Here is a 17,879-nt window from a genome sequence, read left to right as displayed (position 1 = left end):
TACCACAGGTACCACAGGCACTCCTGGTAGGCAAATCAATCGATCAGATCTACCACCTTGCCACCTCATCCCAGAACCAATCAATTTACGCTCCAGAGCGGTTTTCTATTCTGAGCGATCCTTGATTAAGAATCATCTCTTCGTCATTAATCGCGTTCTTCTGGGAAACTGATGACGTTTCCTTCTATTAACGCAAACAGCTCGATTACAGTTGATAAAAAAGAAAGTTTCAAATTGATTAATAAACAGTATGCGTAAAAAATTGTTCTCTAAAGATATATATTTAAAGCATTAAAACTGTAAGATTTCCGTCATAACGTTACGAAGCTCTTAGACTGTCTGCCAGTCGACCCTCTTTGAGCCGAATAAGCTACGGCTTTACGTGTATTGCTTTAAAGTCACTATTTGCGTTTGTCCTCTGAAGCACGTCTCTTCACGCGTACACATACCTTAAACGCGTAGTACGATGCAGGGAGGGACAATTGAAGTTAAGGATGAGGAAAGGCGAGGAAGACAGAGGGTAACAACGTCGCCGCAGCTTCACGGCGGAGCCACAAATTCCTTAGTCCCGGTACGGTTTAAGACTTAAGGGTTTCCATGGTGAAAGGGCGACGAGTCACTGTCCTGAGATCGTGACCCACGGTTATCATGCCAGGGAAACCATGGCTCCAGAAACGTTATTATGACACATCGCCGAGGCAAGCGGCGCTCTCTCCAGGTTTTTGCTTTTCGTCGGAGCAGAAATTGCAGAGGATTTAGTTTTTCGTATCCGCGCTAAATTTAGATTTATTACCGGTATACGTTCGCGAGCAAGCACGAACACAGTGTTTACGTCTGTTTACGGTGTGCATTATCCTTCCGGTTCTCTCTCTCTCTCCCCCTTCTCTCTCTCCCCCCTCTCTCCCTCTCTCCCTAACTGCTTGGATTACTGTCAAGCACTTCTTATCTATTCCGCTCTAATTACGATATTATATTACTTACATGATATGACTATTGCCAAGATAGAAATGATAAAAATTTTATGTAATTTTATCAATAATACTCTGGTATTTATACATATATTTTCTTAATGCTGTATGTTTTATTTACATTATAAAAACTATAATATTAGCATAAAGTTTGGTTGATTGTAGTATTAATATGGAATGATTTATTATATATATATATATATATTGCACTTATTGTTAAATATAATTTTGGTCGCTTTCAATGACAGTTATACTTAATTATATTTTTAATACCCTAAAAAAAAGGGGCAATATTCCCGATATCGCTTTCTAATTAATTTCAGCTGTCTAAGTTAGCCCATTTTTTTTCATCTGCTCTAACAAACTCGATATCAACTGATGGGCTCCGTTAACTCTCGTTCGACACACGCCTATGAGAGAGGCCAAAAAAAAGCACAAAAATGGGGAAAGATAGATAAATAACCCTTATCGCGCGGACTTATGACTTACGAATGAATTACCCAGTCACCCTTCGGAGTTATCTGTCCCATATATCATCGGAGACATTCTTGGTTCGCCCGATAGATGCGGCTATGCGCGGTCCTGCAGCCGTTTTCCCATCATCCTCCGCTATTTATCAGGCAGGTTCCTTCATCGCGACGCTTCGAGAAGTTCGTTAACTTTTTCCTTCGACGCGTCACGTGCCCACGGACGAGGGTGTGCGAGAAGGTATTAATAAAAACGTGTCGCGTCTCCATCCGCATCGATGTAACTCTCCTCCTCTTTCTATGCCTCGTCCCGTCGTTCCTTCCCCTTTCCAACCCCTTGCCTCCGGCCACCCCTTACCTGTACCTGTTCTCCAACCACTCGCACTTTTTCCACGGCAACGTGGCGCGATAGCAAAAAATTTCCGATACGCCGGCAGAGAGTACAAATTACTCGGACGCCGGTAATGAAATGTAAATAACTTATCGGCAATGCGAGCAATTTGTCACGTATATCTCGTAATTGCGTCGGATGAGAGAGATACACGAGGTGTGCGATAAACGTGTTACCGTGATTACGTTCCGATTAATTCGAGATGCATTTTCATCTTCTTTCAGACAGCTAAATGCGATGTGGAAAGTATTTCTTTTTAAGGATACGCTTAAGAAAATTTAATAACTTATTAATACACACACAATAATAGATTTATAAATAAAATATATACACACAATCAGAATATTTTTTAAAATATATTTTTAAATTATTTTTGTGAATATACTTGGCGTAATTTTTGTGTTCCTTATAATTTCTTTAAATTTATCATTTTAAAACAGGTGTAATGTTTGAACCACAACATGGTTACATTAATGTAGAAAATTGTATCCTACTCTACAGTGTCAAACTGGTTGTTACGTTGGTTAAAAGCATGACATTTTGGCGAGTGAGCTCACTACTCGGCAAAATGAATGAAACGGAACGGATAGAACGTTGGTAATCATTTTATAAACGCGCTACGATGTGGCATTAACAGTTCCGTAGGATAAATCATTTAGTTCCCATTTCGTTTGGTAAAATGCCGAGCGTCAAGGTAAAGAGAGCATTGTGTTCCAATAATTTGATAAAAGTTTGCGTCGGCGGCGCCTCACGATTGGCGACCGGGCCGAGGAATGCTAACGTTAATTATAAATCCCGGCGGTGTAACGATAACGAGGAAAGAGAAACGAATAGACGTGGAGTGAACGCGTTGGAGGGAGCGCGAGAGGTATAGCGAGAGGAAAAAAAGACGAAAGTCCGTGGGAATAGTTCCAAATGGGAGCCATTAATTTTACTCATCCGCCTCGCGGCAACTCGGCGCGTAATAACGAACGTGAAACGATATGAGAAAAGTTGAGATACCTGTCCGCCCATGCCTGCCCTTCCCCGTCCGCGCGCCATCCGACGCCGCGCTACAAACCCCCATCCCTCGAGTGGTTAATGCAAAATCGCGTTTACGGAGTAAGTTGCTTTTTTTTTATCGCGGTCGTTGCACAACCACAGCCGCAAATTTATGATATTCTAATGTAAGTGCTTCCCCCCCCTCCCTGCTTCCTTGCCGTGCCTTCCGTTTCGTCCGACGACGACGGCGGGCCTGCCTAGTTTATGCAGTCGCTTACGTTAATCACGAGGTATCTCATTAATTTTTTAACATCCCATCGGGAGGTGTGAAGGTACATTTATCTCGAAACTTTTGGGTCATAAATGTTTTAAACGGCGCGATTCGCTGGTTATTCTTGCATTTTTGCATAATGTACATAAAAGCTGCATTGACGATATCGAGTCATGCGTTGGTCATTAAATTTTTTTCATTAAAAACACGTTTTAATGGACAATGCAATTAATGAATTGTCTCAATAAATTCTACGTTCTATATACTCGCTCAAATGTGACGTATATCTTATTGAAGATCTTAAAGATCCAAAGCTGCACGACGGTTGTGTCAGTATTCGTAAGTCGCTTGTAAATGTCTAAGAGGCTTACAAGTAAAGAAAGAGGAAGTCTCGTTCTGTGGTTTCGCGTACTTTTAGCAAGAGTAATGGGACACTGCTGTCATCAAGAGTTTGCAATCACTGGCGCGCCAGTATGAAAAGAGGAAGATTTACCAAGGATTTACAGCGGTAGGTTCAGAATCTCGTCCAGGTAACACATTAGACAGAGTTTGGAGTCATGAACGCGAGTGGTAGCTTCCGAGATGCTCATGCCACTTACTCGGCTAGTCAATTTGCGTAATGAAACAGTGAGACCGCACTCGCCAAGGACCAATTACCGCGCGAAAAGGCCGCAGGGCTGTACTTAGCCCTTACCCGAAACCACGGTAGACCACCCCGTCTAGAGAGGAATCACGGGCGTAATTGCGTCATTCGGGGACGCGAGAATCGAACGATGTTTCGTCGAGAGCGTCGTTATAGCGAAAACGACGCCATGGGTGCTACTGGACAAAGGTCGGATACGAGATAGACCTTTTTTTCGATTTGAAAAAGGGATTTTCAAAGTCCTTCAGACGGGATGTTGAGTGTCTGCCGAACACGTGAGATTCGCGTTTATTGCGAATAGTGCGCAGACTTAATCGATCGAAAATTATTAAAAAGTTTTATAGTTTAAGTTCTGAGGATCACATTTATAATTGTCGTTTGAATTCTGTCTTAAAAGAGAGTATCAATGAGATACTTACAATGAAGTTTCATATCTTAAGATCTATAGACGGGTTAACAGACATGCTTTATCCGATGTTTCCTGAGGCCTCCTTCTCTCAAATTATTTGGTTGCATCACACATTACACAATACAACACAGCACAACGAAAATATATAATAATACAATAATTATATTATCGCGTGCAAATTAATTATTGAAGATGATAAAGATTACGCTAATTGTCATTACACAATATACCTTTGCACGGCATTCTCGATATTAACTGTACGTAATGCGCAATTCCGTGAAATATAAAAAAATATTAATAAGCAATCAATTACTTTCCGCCTTATTTTATTTTTTTAATTCATAAATGATAATAGACAAATTATATATATTGACGGAAAATTCAAAGCGCAATACGAGATATAATCGAACCAGCAAGCGTCATTAAAAAGAATTTATCGTCATCCGTAAATATCACGATACAAATTAAAATTCTTGACGTCTGTCTTTGGTATTGTACTTGAATAAATCGCATAATATATCTGTAATTATCGCTTTTATATACTTATTTTTATATGCTTATGCGCATTGTTAATAGTGAAGATTAAATAATTGCATGAATTAAGACCAGTTGATTATTCATGCGATAATCGTATTTCACGAAATAATAACGAGACGCGAAGTTGCTCACGACATTATATTATTACCTGTTCATTTGAGTGTATGAATGTAAACGAGACGACCTTGTATCCTGATGTAGCATGCTATATACTGGCACGACAAACATTAAAAAAGATCAGATTTCAGATATATGATTATTATTCCGAACTCAGCCAGAAGTGATTAATTAAATCGAAGTCGATTTAATGTGTCGATGAATGGTTGATGTCGAATACTTGATATTTTTGTCATATTTGATTTCATTATAGTTATTTTATGTTAATTGCGCAATTATGAATATTTATATAAGATTCTACTGTCTTTCGCTCACGGCCAGTTCTATATCAAATTGATGCAAAATTGAAAAGCACAGTATATACGTATATATGGGGTATTCGATGAACATTGACCAAAATAGAAATTTAATAGAAATATTCACAATTGTTCAATTAACATAAAAATAATTATGATAAGATCAAAGGTGATAAAAATATCCAATCAGTATTCGACAGTAATCAAATATTCAACACATTGAATTCAAATATTTTTATTTATTTTTAATATTAATTTCAATCTACTCATATTTATTTCGATCTATTTTTCTTATCAAAATTTGACAAATAAACAGATGATAGAAATAGTTATATATAAATTTGCATAGATTACCACAACTGCAATTAGAAGTAGATGTATAGTAAACAATATATCGTTTTGGAGGTAGAACTAAATGATTAAAAAATATCTAGTATAAAGATAGCTTGTAATAATATCTTTAAATATGTACATATTTAAGCATAAGATAAAACAGGATTTTTAAAATGTTTTAGTCATTTTGCTAAGTGATTGTCAATTCGTTATTGATATACGCTGATATGAAATATCAAAGACAATAAGCCACAATCACAATATCTTGATATTGTGATTATAGCTTTTTGAGAGCGTAAATGTGCAGCGCTGCAATACTAACTCGTTTATGGTGAAATAGAAGCGCGATACGCAGCGATCTGCAGGAGCATTTGCATGTCAGGGAAAGGGAAGCTTACGAATGCGAGTATTGTGCATTTTATCAATGGATTCCGGGATGTATTGTCCCCCTTGGATGAGTGACGTTGCATTGTGCAGCGTGCCAGCGCGCGGGGAAGTTGCTGATTGAAAATCGTATGGACGTAACGCGCCTTGCCCGCGGAGACCGCGGCGAATGAGAACGCGCGGGAAAATACACTTCTATTGATTCAAACAAAATTGAGCTCCGTGAGAGTACATGCACTTGGCGTTAAACCGCGGCCGTATTATGCAAACGCTTATGAGATAAGAGCACGGAAAATCGAGATAAACAAGAAAATTGGCACAGTCTTAATTAACTCGGAATTGAATGAGAGATCCTTCTCGCATCCTCTCTTGCAGTTGACAGAGTTGACGGAACAGTAGGTCTTTGTGTATGGCGCCGATGTAACGGTAAAAAATGAAAATGGTCGAAAATGGTAAACGATGCATTCTTCTGGGCGAGACATTTTCTGAAGCTTTAAGTCTCAGACACCCGGTAACAGCGGTTCTTTGTTCGAGTCGAGTGCCCTTTGGCTACGACGAGAAGCGACGAGGAGTTGTCGACGACAGACTGTTGCTTGCTATTGACAATATCGGATGAGTTATTTTAAACTTTGTCTCTTACAGTTAAAACACAAAATTAATTATAAGTTCGTGAGTAACGTGGGCGGAATAAATTGCGTGTCACGAAAAATATCCTTCAGAGTTCTTCGGCAAACTTGGCGTGCGGCAGAGACAATCAATTATTACATCTCCGTGTATCCACAACTCGCGTGAGATAATCATTAATATATAATATTTACATAACGTTTCTAACTTCTCTGCTTTTCAAACGAACAATCCGCCGTGGCATTTCCGATCAAATCGTGAATTTCGAGCAGATCGCAATTTTCGTGTTTCCCTAACTCCTTCAATGCGGGAGCTGCATTCGTTCTCTAATAATTTTTGGCTGACACGACCGCCGTGAATAACAAACGTGGGCTAATGAGAAGGCGAGATTAGAACCATCCTATCTCTATCGATCGTCGCATTGTCGTAGAGTGAATTTCGAATTCAACTCAGAGGTGCCAAACGGTTTCGTATTCACACCACGGCGTTTCGCGAGTGTGGGAGGCAGAAGGACAGCCCGAGATGGAGAATGTTGAAAAAGGGTGGGACAGACGCGGCGCGAGGGGATGGATAGTTAGATGGAGGCGTCGGAGCCTCTGACAAACACGATGTTTGCGACGCAAATACTTCCGCCATGTGGAACTCCCGAGTCGGCTGCTGTTAATACAGAACGATCGATGCGCAAAATTCGAATTTAAAATTGAGATATATGTTGGTGTGGATTTTATTCGATTCGCATCGGAATACAAGCGTATAAAAAATCTTGAGATTTTTGTACAATCTGCATCATAAACGTGCTCCCTGGTATCACAAGAATCTAAAATAAGAGAAGAAATAAGTGAGATGTTCTAATATTCAATTTTTTCAAGTAAGTTATGCACAGCTCGATATGTCTGATTTAAATTCTAGTTGCAATTATTTTTATATTTTTGCTAAAATACGCATTTTTTGACATTTAAAGTAGAGTTTAGTTTTTGCTCGTAGGTAAATTTCTCATATTATTTATTTCAGTTATTAATGCAGTGTCAATATTAACTCTTTCAGGACGTGGTTTAATGATGTAATTTATACTCTAAAGCCGCGCCCCAAAAGGATTAACAGCGCTTATGAAAACATAAATTTGAAAGTAATTTACCGTCTTGGAGACAAATAGATGATATATACGTACAGATAATATTTAAATCAATATTACATTTTAAAAGACTTTCAGTTTTATATGTATATATACTGATTTACGTACGTTGAATGTTGACTAGTTATATGCTCTTAAAACGTCAAATTTTCTTTGGACGACATTTCGAATTCAAGCAATTTTACACTCGTGCATCTGCATACATGCACATTTCACGGCTTTGAGACCGTAACTGCCGCAATTCTTGTCAATCTAACGCGCGATGTTTGATGCAGTAGGTCGAACGTTACGTTTGACGACTCAAAGAGAAAATTGTCGTAGGAGGCTATCGCACACGTGCGACGCAAATAGCCTATAAAATAATATCGTGCCGGTTCTCGTATCGGGCACGATCCCTCATCTACGCTCTCGCTTCTTAGGTATTCGTGGTATATAAAATGCGGTCGAGAGCTACCACGTAAACGCGAGAGAATGCCGAAACAGTCGGCAGGGGGTTGACGAGTGTTTCCCCAGTGAGCGAGAGCGGACGATGTCTGCTCAGGCCTCAGCACTGCCGTCCCTACTTTCCATTCTTCCCTTGTTGTTCCATTCCCCGGAAGATCAGCGGCGGGCTTATTGCCTCATGAATATGTATAGAAGTGATCGGTCTCAGGGCTGTACCGCAAAGTGACGCCCGGTCATTAGACGTACCAACGGCGAATACAAGCTCGGGATAGGCACGAAGGAGCACGAGGGGATAGGATAGACCGCGAACGAGGCACCGAGAAATTAACGAGTCACCGGTCGGCTGAAATTATACACGGGGATAAACAGAGGAGGGATCTCTGGAACAGGTGGAAGCGCCGGCGAAAGACCCGTGCATCAGAATGCAGACCGTGGAAACGGTCGGGGCGTTGAATAAAACTAACTACGAGTTTGCACGGTCTCCTTATTTCCCTTTTTTTTTGTTTTTTTAGCGGTGAAGTAATCAGCCGAAGAGGTAGTTTGATGGTGGCAGAAAAACATGGGTACGCAGTTGTTGAAGTATTTAGCGTTAATCGCGGGCTTGAATATTTGAATTATCATCATTTCGTTTTATAATTCAGAGTAATGTGGTATTTATAGTTCTTTTTTTTTGGACTAACGCGCGCGCGTGAGGAAAAGTATCATGCTTGTATTTCATACCTTTAGTCATAATATAGTTATATGATGTTTATTACAAGCGTATTTTTGTAGATATTTTTACACATATGTTATACACATATAGTATTACGTTGCAAATTAAATCTCTTTATGTAAAAATATAGGATTCTCTTCGTAAAACTTATTACAACACGTGATGTAATCTTGTTGAAAACATAAAACATAGATGTGATGTAATTTAATGCAGTCGCTGAAATAGACAAAGAATTCGATAATGATATAAATTAAACAGGAATGCTGTCAGGCGGAATTTTTAGAGTCACGTCGAAGCATTCCGTATTTCTGTATTTCTTTGTTCGCTTTAGCCTTTTTTATTAGAATGTTGAGAGAGAAACGCTTCTTCCTTTCTCGTAAAATATGTCCAATACAGGATGTACTCCGTTGTGACATCGATGGCGATTATTAAGTGTCGAAGATATTTTACAGGAAACTATCGAAATGAAGTACCGATGCCATTTATTCATGCTTCAGTAAACGGAAAAAGTTTGAAATGATTTCAGTAGTTATTTATTATTGCATTAGGACAAGACTCACGACGATTCATTATTTTGTTGAGCATAATTTAAATGAAAATTTCTTTTCTTTATTGTCGTAATAGAAATATCTATTAAATTTAAACCTACTTATTGTTAGCATTATTAATGAAATGGTTATTTTTTATAAGCATTTTTTATTCTATAAGTGTTTTATTTATATGTATTATCTTTTAGATATAGAGGTACACATCTATCTTTTAAATGTAAGAAACGAGATTGATGAACGAAGATATGGAATTGACATTATAAGAACGCGGAACCAGTTACTTCACGTTTATAGATTAGTTCGATAGCTTGAAAGAACGTCGATACCGTCCGTTATCGTTTATTGCTTCGGAAACGAAGTTGAATGCCGTCTCTCGCTCTATGTGTTCTCAGCTGTTCTTCGATAGTTCCTTTAAACTTCCGAATAGGCTTCCAAATAACTTCCAGGCAACAACCTCCGTTAGAGATGAGCTCTTTATAAAGCTGTCTGTCATAGGAATCTCCGTCCTCGTCAAGTGGAATCAGGGATACTCTCGGAAATCAAGAATTGATCATTCTTGCAGACATCTTTTTCGCATGGGTCTGCATGTCTTGACCTGTTGTATTTTTCTACCAATGCTTCTTGCAAAATAGATCCGCTATTGAAATTTGGAAAACACGTTCTGAATAATTCTTCAGTTCAGTTTATATAAATCTCACTATCATCAATTTTTAGTGACACATTATTCAATAAACTGAGAATTTATTCTTTTTTTAAATGAAAACGTTAAGACAATGGAAATTGAATGAGTAATAATCTTATCGATTGCTATAAAATTGCGAAGAAATATTTATTCGTTAATCGTAATATGACATACAGCTTAGAATAAGTTTCTACAACGCTCGCTTGTATCATGCATATTTTGCGGCTATCAGAAAAAGAAACACGCGATATTGCGGCAATACAAAGTGATGCGTGTAATCACGGCGTCGTTGAGAAATAGCCGACTAACGGGAACATCTGGTGCTTTGAAGCGGAAAACGGGTAAATCTTTCTTCATTTTTCTCATCCCCGCTCGGGACGACGCGCTTTCTAGTTAGCGTTTTTTTGCCGCGAACATCATAGATTTTCGAGTTTATTTCCACGCCGGATAAATATGAATCTCTGAGAAATGGAGGAATAATTAAACGAACGGACAAAAGAAACTCGTGACTCTCTCCGCGCGATGTAACTTTGTCGCGACTTTCTTGAATTTCGTTTCCATTTATGTCCTACATATTACGCAAACAGTTTTCCGAGGGCCGGTAATGGAGAACTTCGCGATGGACTCGCTCTTAAGTTTCAGAGTTTTTGTTGGACAAAGTCGCCGCACTTCGTTTGCGTCTTATCACGCCGGTAGCAACTACTTCAACTCGGAAAGTTGAAGTGGGTCAACGAGTCCGGATTTTCGAAATTTTCTTTCATGTTCCTTTTCGACTTTATTTGTCACGCTAAGATTTTAAAAGCCGCATCTCCTCCCCCCCCCCCCCCCCCCCAATCGAACTATCATAGTTTTCGAGTTATTGGAAGCCGGATGCTCGCGCGAACGCGTAGGCGGCTGATTTTGCATTTCCCGCACGCGGAAGCTACTTGGATGACCCGCTCGGAATTTTCAAAATGGTCTGGCAGCCGAGTTGTTTGCATCTCGTTTGCACCTGGCGAGGAAAGAAAGTTTCGGAAATTCTCGGCGGGCACCCGCTTCGCTTCAGATCCCAAGTTTTTTCGATAACTCGAAAATTATGGGCGCCCAATGGTCGTTTCTCCACATCTGGCCGGCGGAAACGACGTGTAAAGCCAAACTTCTGTAGAATCGAAGATTCTGGACAGAAGTCGACCGGTTATATGTTTTCACCGAAGCTGTTGGAAATACGGCGAGGATATACATACACGTAACGTACATAAGAAGTAAATAAATAAAATATGAAAACTTTTCTCGAATTAAGTTGTAAGATTGTAGTGATTAAATTCTTATCTATTTTCCGAGAAAGTAATGGTTTATCAAACGCTTATACGGAAAGATTACATTCGTCTTAAAAATGTCCGCGTCCGTGTCACAGTTTATTCTGAAGCTTTCCTTATTCTATTGGTACTATAACCAACTTTCAATTTGTTGAAATTTATTTTTCTTTCGCGTTTAATACGTGCAATTCATGGTTACGTATACTGTAAGAAAGGGAAGCTTAGAGCTTGTAGCAATACGGATTGGTGTATGTAATCACGACCCGTTGAAAAATAGCCAAGCGGCAGAAGCATATGGCGCTCCGGAATCGAAGAACACAGCTTTCCTCCACCTTTCTTTTTGATTTCCTCGTCAGCTGGCGCGGAGTATAATAATATTTTTGGTTCGAAGGTCGTTACTTCTTAAGTCGTGTGCCCGAACATTTCTGATATCTGAAGAAATACGCTCGCCTTTCATCGACTTCAAAGCACTCTGCGGAGTAAGTAAAATATTTAAGAAAATCTCAAAACGCGCGCGCATATACATATTCTGTACAGACTGTGTTGGATCACACATATACTCGTTTTCTTGCTTGAAATGAATTAAATATAAGCATTTAGCATTGAAAGAAATCTATATTGTTTTAATTATTCAGTTTTTAATATTAAATAATTCTATATTTATGTAACATGTCATAAATTTTTGCTAAAAAAATATTTAGTAGTTCGAGAAAAACTTTATACTGAAAAATTTTATAAAAGGAAAACATATAGCTCTTTCTTGCTCATGCATACATAATATAATATCGTTCATCTCGCAGAGAAATTGATCTTTTATACCATATTTCTCATAATTTCGCTTGAGTTTAACGAGATCACGTACCCGCAAGTCGTTATATAATTTGTCGCCTATGAAAAAAACATGAATCCATGGTAGTAAGTGCGGAACGATGCGCGTAATCACGGCAACATTGAGAAATGGTCGAGTAGTAGTAGCATCTGGCGGGCCGGACCGGGCCAGGAAGCGAGAGAGAAGCCTCCTCCTGTTTTCTTGTCGATTTCCTCGTCGTCCTGCGTGAACAAGAATAATGCTCTCGGCCCGGCACCGGACCCGGTACACCAGATGCCGGCTCACGAAGATCGATACACGCCGTTGTTATTGCGTCCGGAAACGAGTATCGTTTATCTGTGAAGAAGGGGAGAGAGCGAGAGGAGGAAAAGGCGCGGCGGCGACGGCAGCGGTCCCTATTCTGAATCTCGAGATTCGAGATTACCAATCCCAGATAGCAAAATTGTCAATAGAAAAATAAATTTTACGCTGTGCAATAAAATAAAATACAAAATTTTACAGCCAATTTTTCATCTAGTATTTTTCGTTTGTATAATAAATGAAAATCGCGTATATAATATATGATATTCGGTGCTGAAACACGGTCATTTGCTGAATTTTATCCATTACTTATTAGACATGTTAGAAGAGATCGCGATGCTTTTCATTCTTCCTGTTTCTCTCTATAAATATTCCAGGTTTACAAAGCATTAATCAATCCAATCGATTTAGTAATATTTGCATTTTTTGCTCGCTATATTATTTACGCAGAATATATTTGTTTAACGTTAATTTTGTTTTCAGAGTATCTCAAATTATTTTTTTTAATCTAAACATATAGGTATATAGATGAATGTTTTTCGGTAAGATATCGAAGCCTAAACTTCTGACGGTCATAAGTTGAGATATTTGTATTGTATATTTTGACAATAAAATCCCCTCTTATGGAACGGGATAGGTCTCTAGAAGTCGTCTGCCGGAATCTCCGGGATTTCGAAATATCCTGATATTCTGCCCGATGTCTCCGCGGAAGAGATTGGTTCAGAGACGGTACGCAGAAGCCAATGTGATTGTACGTGGATACGAAGGGGATTGCGGCAGGTCACGTCGCGCTTCACTTAAAACAAGTAAAGGCCGTGGCAAAACCGTAGGACGGAACCAGTGGGTAAACGGATAAACCTAAGCCGAAGGATCTCTGTCCTTTTCTATGATGCGTCTGGCCTATACGTGCTCAACGTTCGGGACACGTCTACGACGAAAAATGGTCCCTCACAGAATATTCTCTATTAGAGTTGTGTGATACGAGTATAAAAACTTTTAACATAGCAGTTTGCTGGCTGTGGATTATAAGAAAATTAATGGCTCGTTCGCGTCTGCTCCTTAAGGGAAATCTTTATCTCTTTCTTTTATTTTGAATAATAGCAAGGATGTATTAATACATCAATTACTGTGATTTTGTAATTAATATAATAATATATAGACATAAAAAAAGTTATACAATAATATTATTTAAAAAATTATAAAATGTGTATATATATATACACGTCTTATATAGACAGATCTTTATTCTAGTCCTTAATTTGGAAGTTCAGAACTCATAAATTTGTTATATTATTATCTACGATGTATCTATGTACTTTTGTAAAGGAATGAGTGAATTTATGTGTGTGCACGTAGGTGTGTTGACTATAATCACTTATAGAGGATTATACACTCGTCCGTGTCATCATGTGCAATCATATGCAATCTCTGAGTTTAGCAACCCCACTCCGAGTGAAAGAGTGATTCACTCATATCAGAATTGCTCCGATTATATTACGACATTACGTGACTTGCGTAGTTCGTGTTATACCATCAACGTTGATGTGACCGGTTTGACCTGCTGCGTCAGATAATTTTTTATCACTGCAGCAACTACCATTTCGTATCGGAATAACACGATTTTTGCAGTGCATTTTGTGACAAACCAGTTTCACTGACAGTCGCGAATAGGAGATACGCATGTAAGTATAATATATAAGTCAGCGTTAGTGTTGTTAATCGAAATGCCATTTCCACAAATTCACGGCTGAATTTAACGTCGCTGCGATTGTGAATGCTCATGATTACGCTTTTTACCAGCTTGATATTATTTTCGGCTCGGTAGTTATTAGTGGCATGTCAACCGCGAGCTACGTCGTACTTGCAGACAGGCAATTATGGATCGTTGGCTTGGTAAAACCGCAGTCGTTACCGGCGCTGCATCCGGCATCGGCGAAGCAATTACATGTGCTCTTCTGCAAAACGGAGTGAACGTGGCCGCTCTGGATGTCCAGAAAGAAAGATTAGCGAAACTCGATGCGGAATGCAGGCGGGAAGGTTTCCCGGGCACGTTACATACCATATGCTGCGATATAACTCGCGAGGACGAGATCGATGCGGCATTCTCGCATATTGAGACATTAGGTGGTGTGGATGTTATGGTCAACAATGCTGGCGTTAGCGAATTTTCACGAGTAATAGGTATGATAAATCACATATTTATATAGAATATCACAAATAAGTATAGAGACTTTTAAGTTATTATTAGAAATGAATATTATTTGTATGCTCTTATAGCTCTCTAGTGATTAACTACAAAAATATAATATGTATGTTGTACATTTAATTTTAATATGCAACCAGGTTAATATTAATTTGAAACTATGAACTTATACATTTTAAAAAGTTTTTTTTCGAAAAATAACGAATATTGTAATCCATTTAAAAGAAAGAATGTATAAATATACATCTTTCTATAGAAGAATCAAATGTCAAAGTTTTAGTATTTTGGAGTATTTGAAGAATTTGAGAACTGATTAAATATCTCATTTAAAAATCTAATTTTGATCGTGAAGTGTTATTAAGATTGCTCAAAAACGCAGCGGCCTCTCTTACGAAAGGGTTATATCTCCTTCAGAGATATACTGACAGTATTACAATAAAAGACTTAGATTTTCTCCGTCGCACATTTCCTCTTGGCGCATTTAAAAATATTCCATAAATTACACTTGCAGAGAGCGACAGGAAGACATTCGAAAGACTGTTAAATATTAATGTCCTCGCAGTCGCAGTGTGTATCAACAAAGCGGTGCGTTCGATGCGCAAACGAAACATCGAAGGACATGTTTTTAATATCAACAGGTATTGTTACCTATGATTCGTACGTTAACAATGACTGAAATAAGTCCCACAAATCTTTAGAATAAATAGATTTTCGTAAGATAAATATTTTTTTGAATTTTTTATAAATTATAAGACAAGGATTGCGAGAAATCTTTTTAGAAAATTTAACGTTTATTTACTGTGCAATATATGTTTAATATTAATACTTTTGATGTGCAGTGTTATAGGCCATTATTTACTGACGAATGTTTCGACGGTGGGTTTGTTGGCTGATTTCAATCTGTATCCCGCTACTAAGCATGGGTCTGTTGCTCTGACTCATGTAGTACGACGAGAATTAGCATCAATTAAGGCTCCTATTCGAATTACCGTAAGCGATCATATTTCGAGTTTTCATTTCTTGCTGTTCTATTTTTTAATGTTATTTTATATAGATGATAATATTTATATATAATTAATAGAACGTGTTAAATATTATGTATAATATCGCAATATTGATATATTGGCGACAAACTATCTGCGACAAAAGAATAAGAGCCGCAATAAACAATGGTCGCTGCTTATACATATGTATATATCAGGAGTGTAACACATCAGGTGTTATTATAAAGTTCATAATATATTATTTTTATGCAAAATATTACCAGGCACACGTCTTTTTATTAATGCAAATAATTATTATAGACTATTACTTGTACGGTCTTTTTAGAGCATTAGTCCTGGTACTGTAAAAACGAACATATGTATGGATTCGAAGGAAATGAAAGACTTTTTCGAGAAAGTACCAACTCTTCAACCGAAAGACATAGCGGATGCACTCATTTATGCTCTTGGAACGCGACCAGAAGTTCAGGTTCAAACGATCGTTAACGTACTTCCTCCCTAATAAATATAGGAAAATTGTTTTATGCGTTACTTATTGCAGATTACGGAGCTTACCATCCAGCATACCGGGGAGTTGCCATGAAGAATATCTCCACTAAGATGCCCGTCTTTTAATGCATCAACAACTTTACAAGAAACAACTTTACGCTAATAATAAAGTAGGAAACTTGAGGTTCGTGAAGACTAAGCTTTCATGTTGCTTTGCATTTTTTATATGAAAAAATGCTCTTTTTTTATCGTAATACTGTCTACATTTCACTTAATAGTTTCGCTAATGTTATCTTTTCTGTAATGTACGTTTACTTATATCTAGAAAATGAAAATAAATAATCCAATAAAATCTGAGATAGGAATTTTGTATATATCTATCTTTGTTTTATAAGAATACAATAAAAATGACCATAAAGATATTTTTTTGTGTATTCTACAACGCAAGAATGTACACTCGAAATTTATGGTCAATATGTAATCAGCAGACAAATATCAGCTATCGGATATCGCTATGTTTGTCTCGCGCGATGCCTTGTACTTATAAATATCGCACTAAAAAGATATACTCGAAATTCAGATTGTGACAAATTCCGCTTATCGCGAGGCAACGTTATCGGCAATACATTTACGTGCAATCGTTGTATTCAAATTTCGACGAAGTGGCTGCTACATGCATCCAGTGGTTACATCCTGCTTGGCGCATGACAAATATAGCGATGTCATTTGGCATTTATACGTGAACGATCGAAATGCGCGTTTCCTATACACAAACGGACGTCTCCCGTTATCTTCACGTTGCGCATCCGTGTGCGTGCTTCTCTAAACATGAACTTCCGATAATAGCGACACACACTGTACCAAGCTCGACTGTCAACCAGGGAGGCATTCGAGTGCGAGCGATAGTTAAGGTGTCAAACAAGTTCCGTCGTGCTTCGAGCAGTTGGAATCGCGTCGCGTTATCAGGAAAATCGATTTTCCCGGCATGCATCGGATGTCGGGTCCTGTCAAAATCTAAGTGTATTCTAGCTCTGTGATTAGATCTCTGCGTTTCTCGCAGTTAGTGTGTAGTTATGGATGAGATACTACATTCAATTCATCGCTTATTTCGAAGGTTGCATATGATATCGATATCATTTAATCAAGGATTTTTCTTCTTTTACAGAGCTACAATAATAAATACAATATTATATAATAATTATTAAACTATTAACATTATATACAACTCTAATCAATCAAAACTATACATATATTTAAATATTTAAATATTGTTATATATATTTAGTTATAAACTGATTATATTCCTCCTAAACACTTATAAAAAAATTGCTCAGGTAGCTTTAAGTTATGATAGTATGATAGTCCCGCGCTATTATTTTACTTTCTAGGGTACAATTAATAACGCGAGGACATGTAAAGAATCCGTCGCTTTTATTCGTCACTTTTAGGTGCTCTTAGCTGTTACATTAAGGAAAGGCGGGGGTATATAAGAAGCAAGATATAAAGCACAGGAGAGCGGCGGGATGATGATCGATAAAGACGTACTCGGTGCTTCATGGGGCTGTCTGTATGGACGGGGGCCGGCATTTAGGAATTTATATTAAAATATGTAAATCTATCGGCGCGGGCATATTTGAAAACAGATAAATTATGCCAGCCGTGTATTGCGTTCCCGCGGTAAAATATCGACAGTGCGGCGCGGCACGGAGGTGCGGGGGTGGGATTGAGGCTAACGGGCGGAAGCGGAGTTCCTCGCATAACGGCACGTTCTGTCGACCAGTAGAAATGCGATTTATGACGATCATTGTGTAACGATCATA

At 38.2% G+C, this 17,879-nt stretch overlaps 2 protein-coding genes across 5 annotated transcripts in view; both read left to right on the top strand.

Moving 5' to 3' along the window:
• The window catches only part of LOC112462451, a 107,704-nt gene that overhangs the window by 25,508 nt on the left and 64,317 nt on the right, over positions 1–17,879 (top strand). The gene's annotated exons all lie outside the window — the stretch shown is intronic.
• Positions 13,881–16,416, top strand: LOC112462449 (farnesol dehydrogenase-like). Of its 3 annotated transcripts, none has more exons than XM_025028233.1 (6): positions 13,881–14,045; positions 14,231–14,544; positions 15,078–15,204; positions 15,406–15,556; positions 15,896–16,039; positions 16,112–16,416. In XM_025028233.1, the coding sequence occupies exons 2-6, from the start codon at positions 14,241–14,243 to the stop codon at positions 16,151–16,153; spliced, it is 768 nt and encodes a 255-aa protein (XP_024884001.1). In that variant the 5' UTR covers positions 13,881–14,045; positions 14,231–14,240; the 3' UTR covers positions 16,154–16,416. The 3 variants fall into 3 exon arrangements, with proteins under 3 accessions (XP_024884001.1, XP_024884002.1, XP_024884003.1); XM_025028234.1 differs by having other exon boundaries at positions 14,189–14,544; XM_025028235.1 differs by having other exon boundaries at positions 14,164–14,544.

Source organism: Temnothorax curvispinosus, unplaced genomic scaffold (assembly GCF_003070985.1).
Source record: "Temnothorax curvispinosus isolate PA1 unplaced genomic scaffold, ASM307098v1 QBEX01012454.1, whole genome shotgun sequence".
In the NCBI taxonomy this organism is placed as follows: domain Eukaryota; kingdom Metazoa; phylum Arthropoda; class Insecta; order Hymenoptera; family Formicidae; genus Temnothorax; species Temnothorax curvispinosus.
The sequence above is the reverse complement of the archived record's forward strand: the minus strand, read 5'-3'. Positions and strand labels throughout refer to the sequence as shown.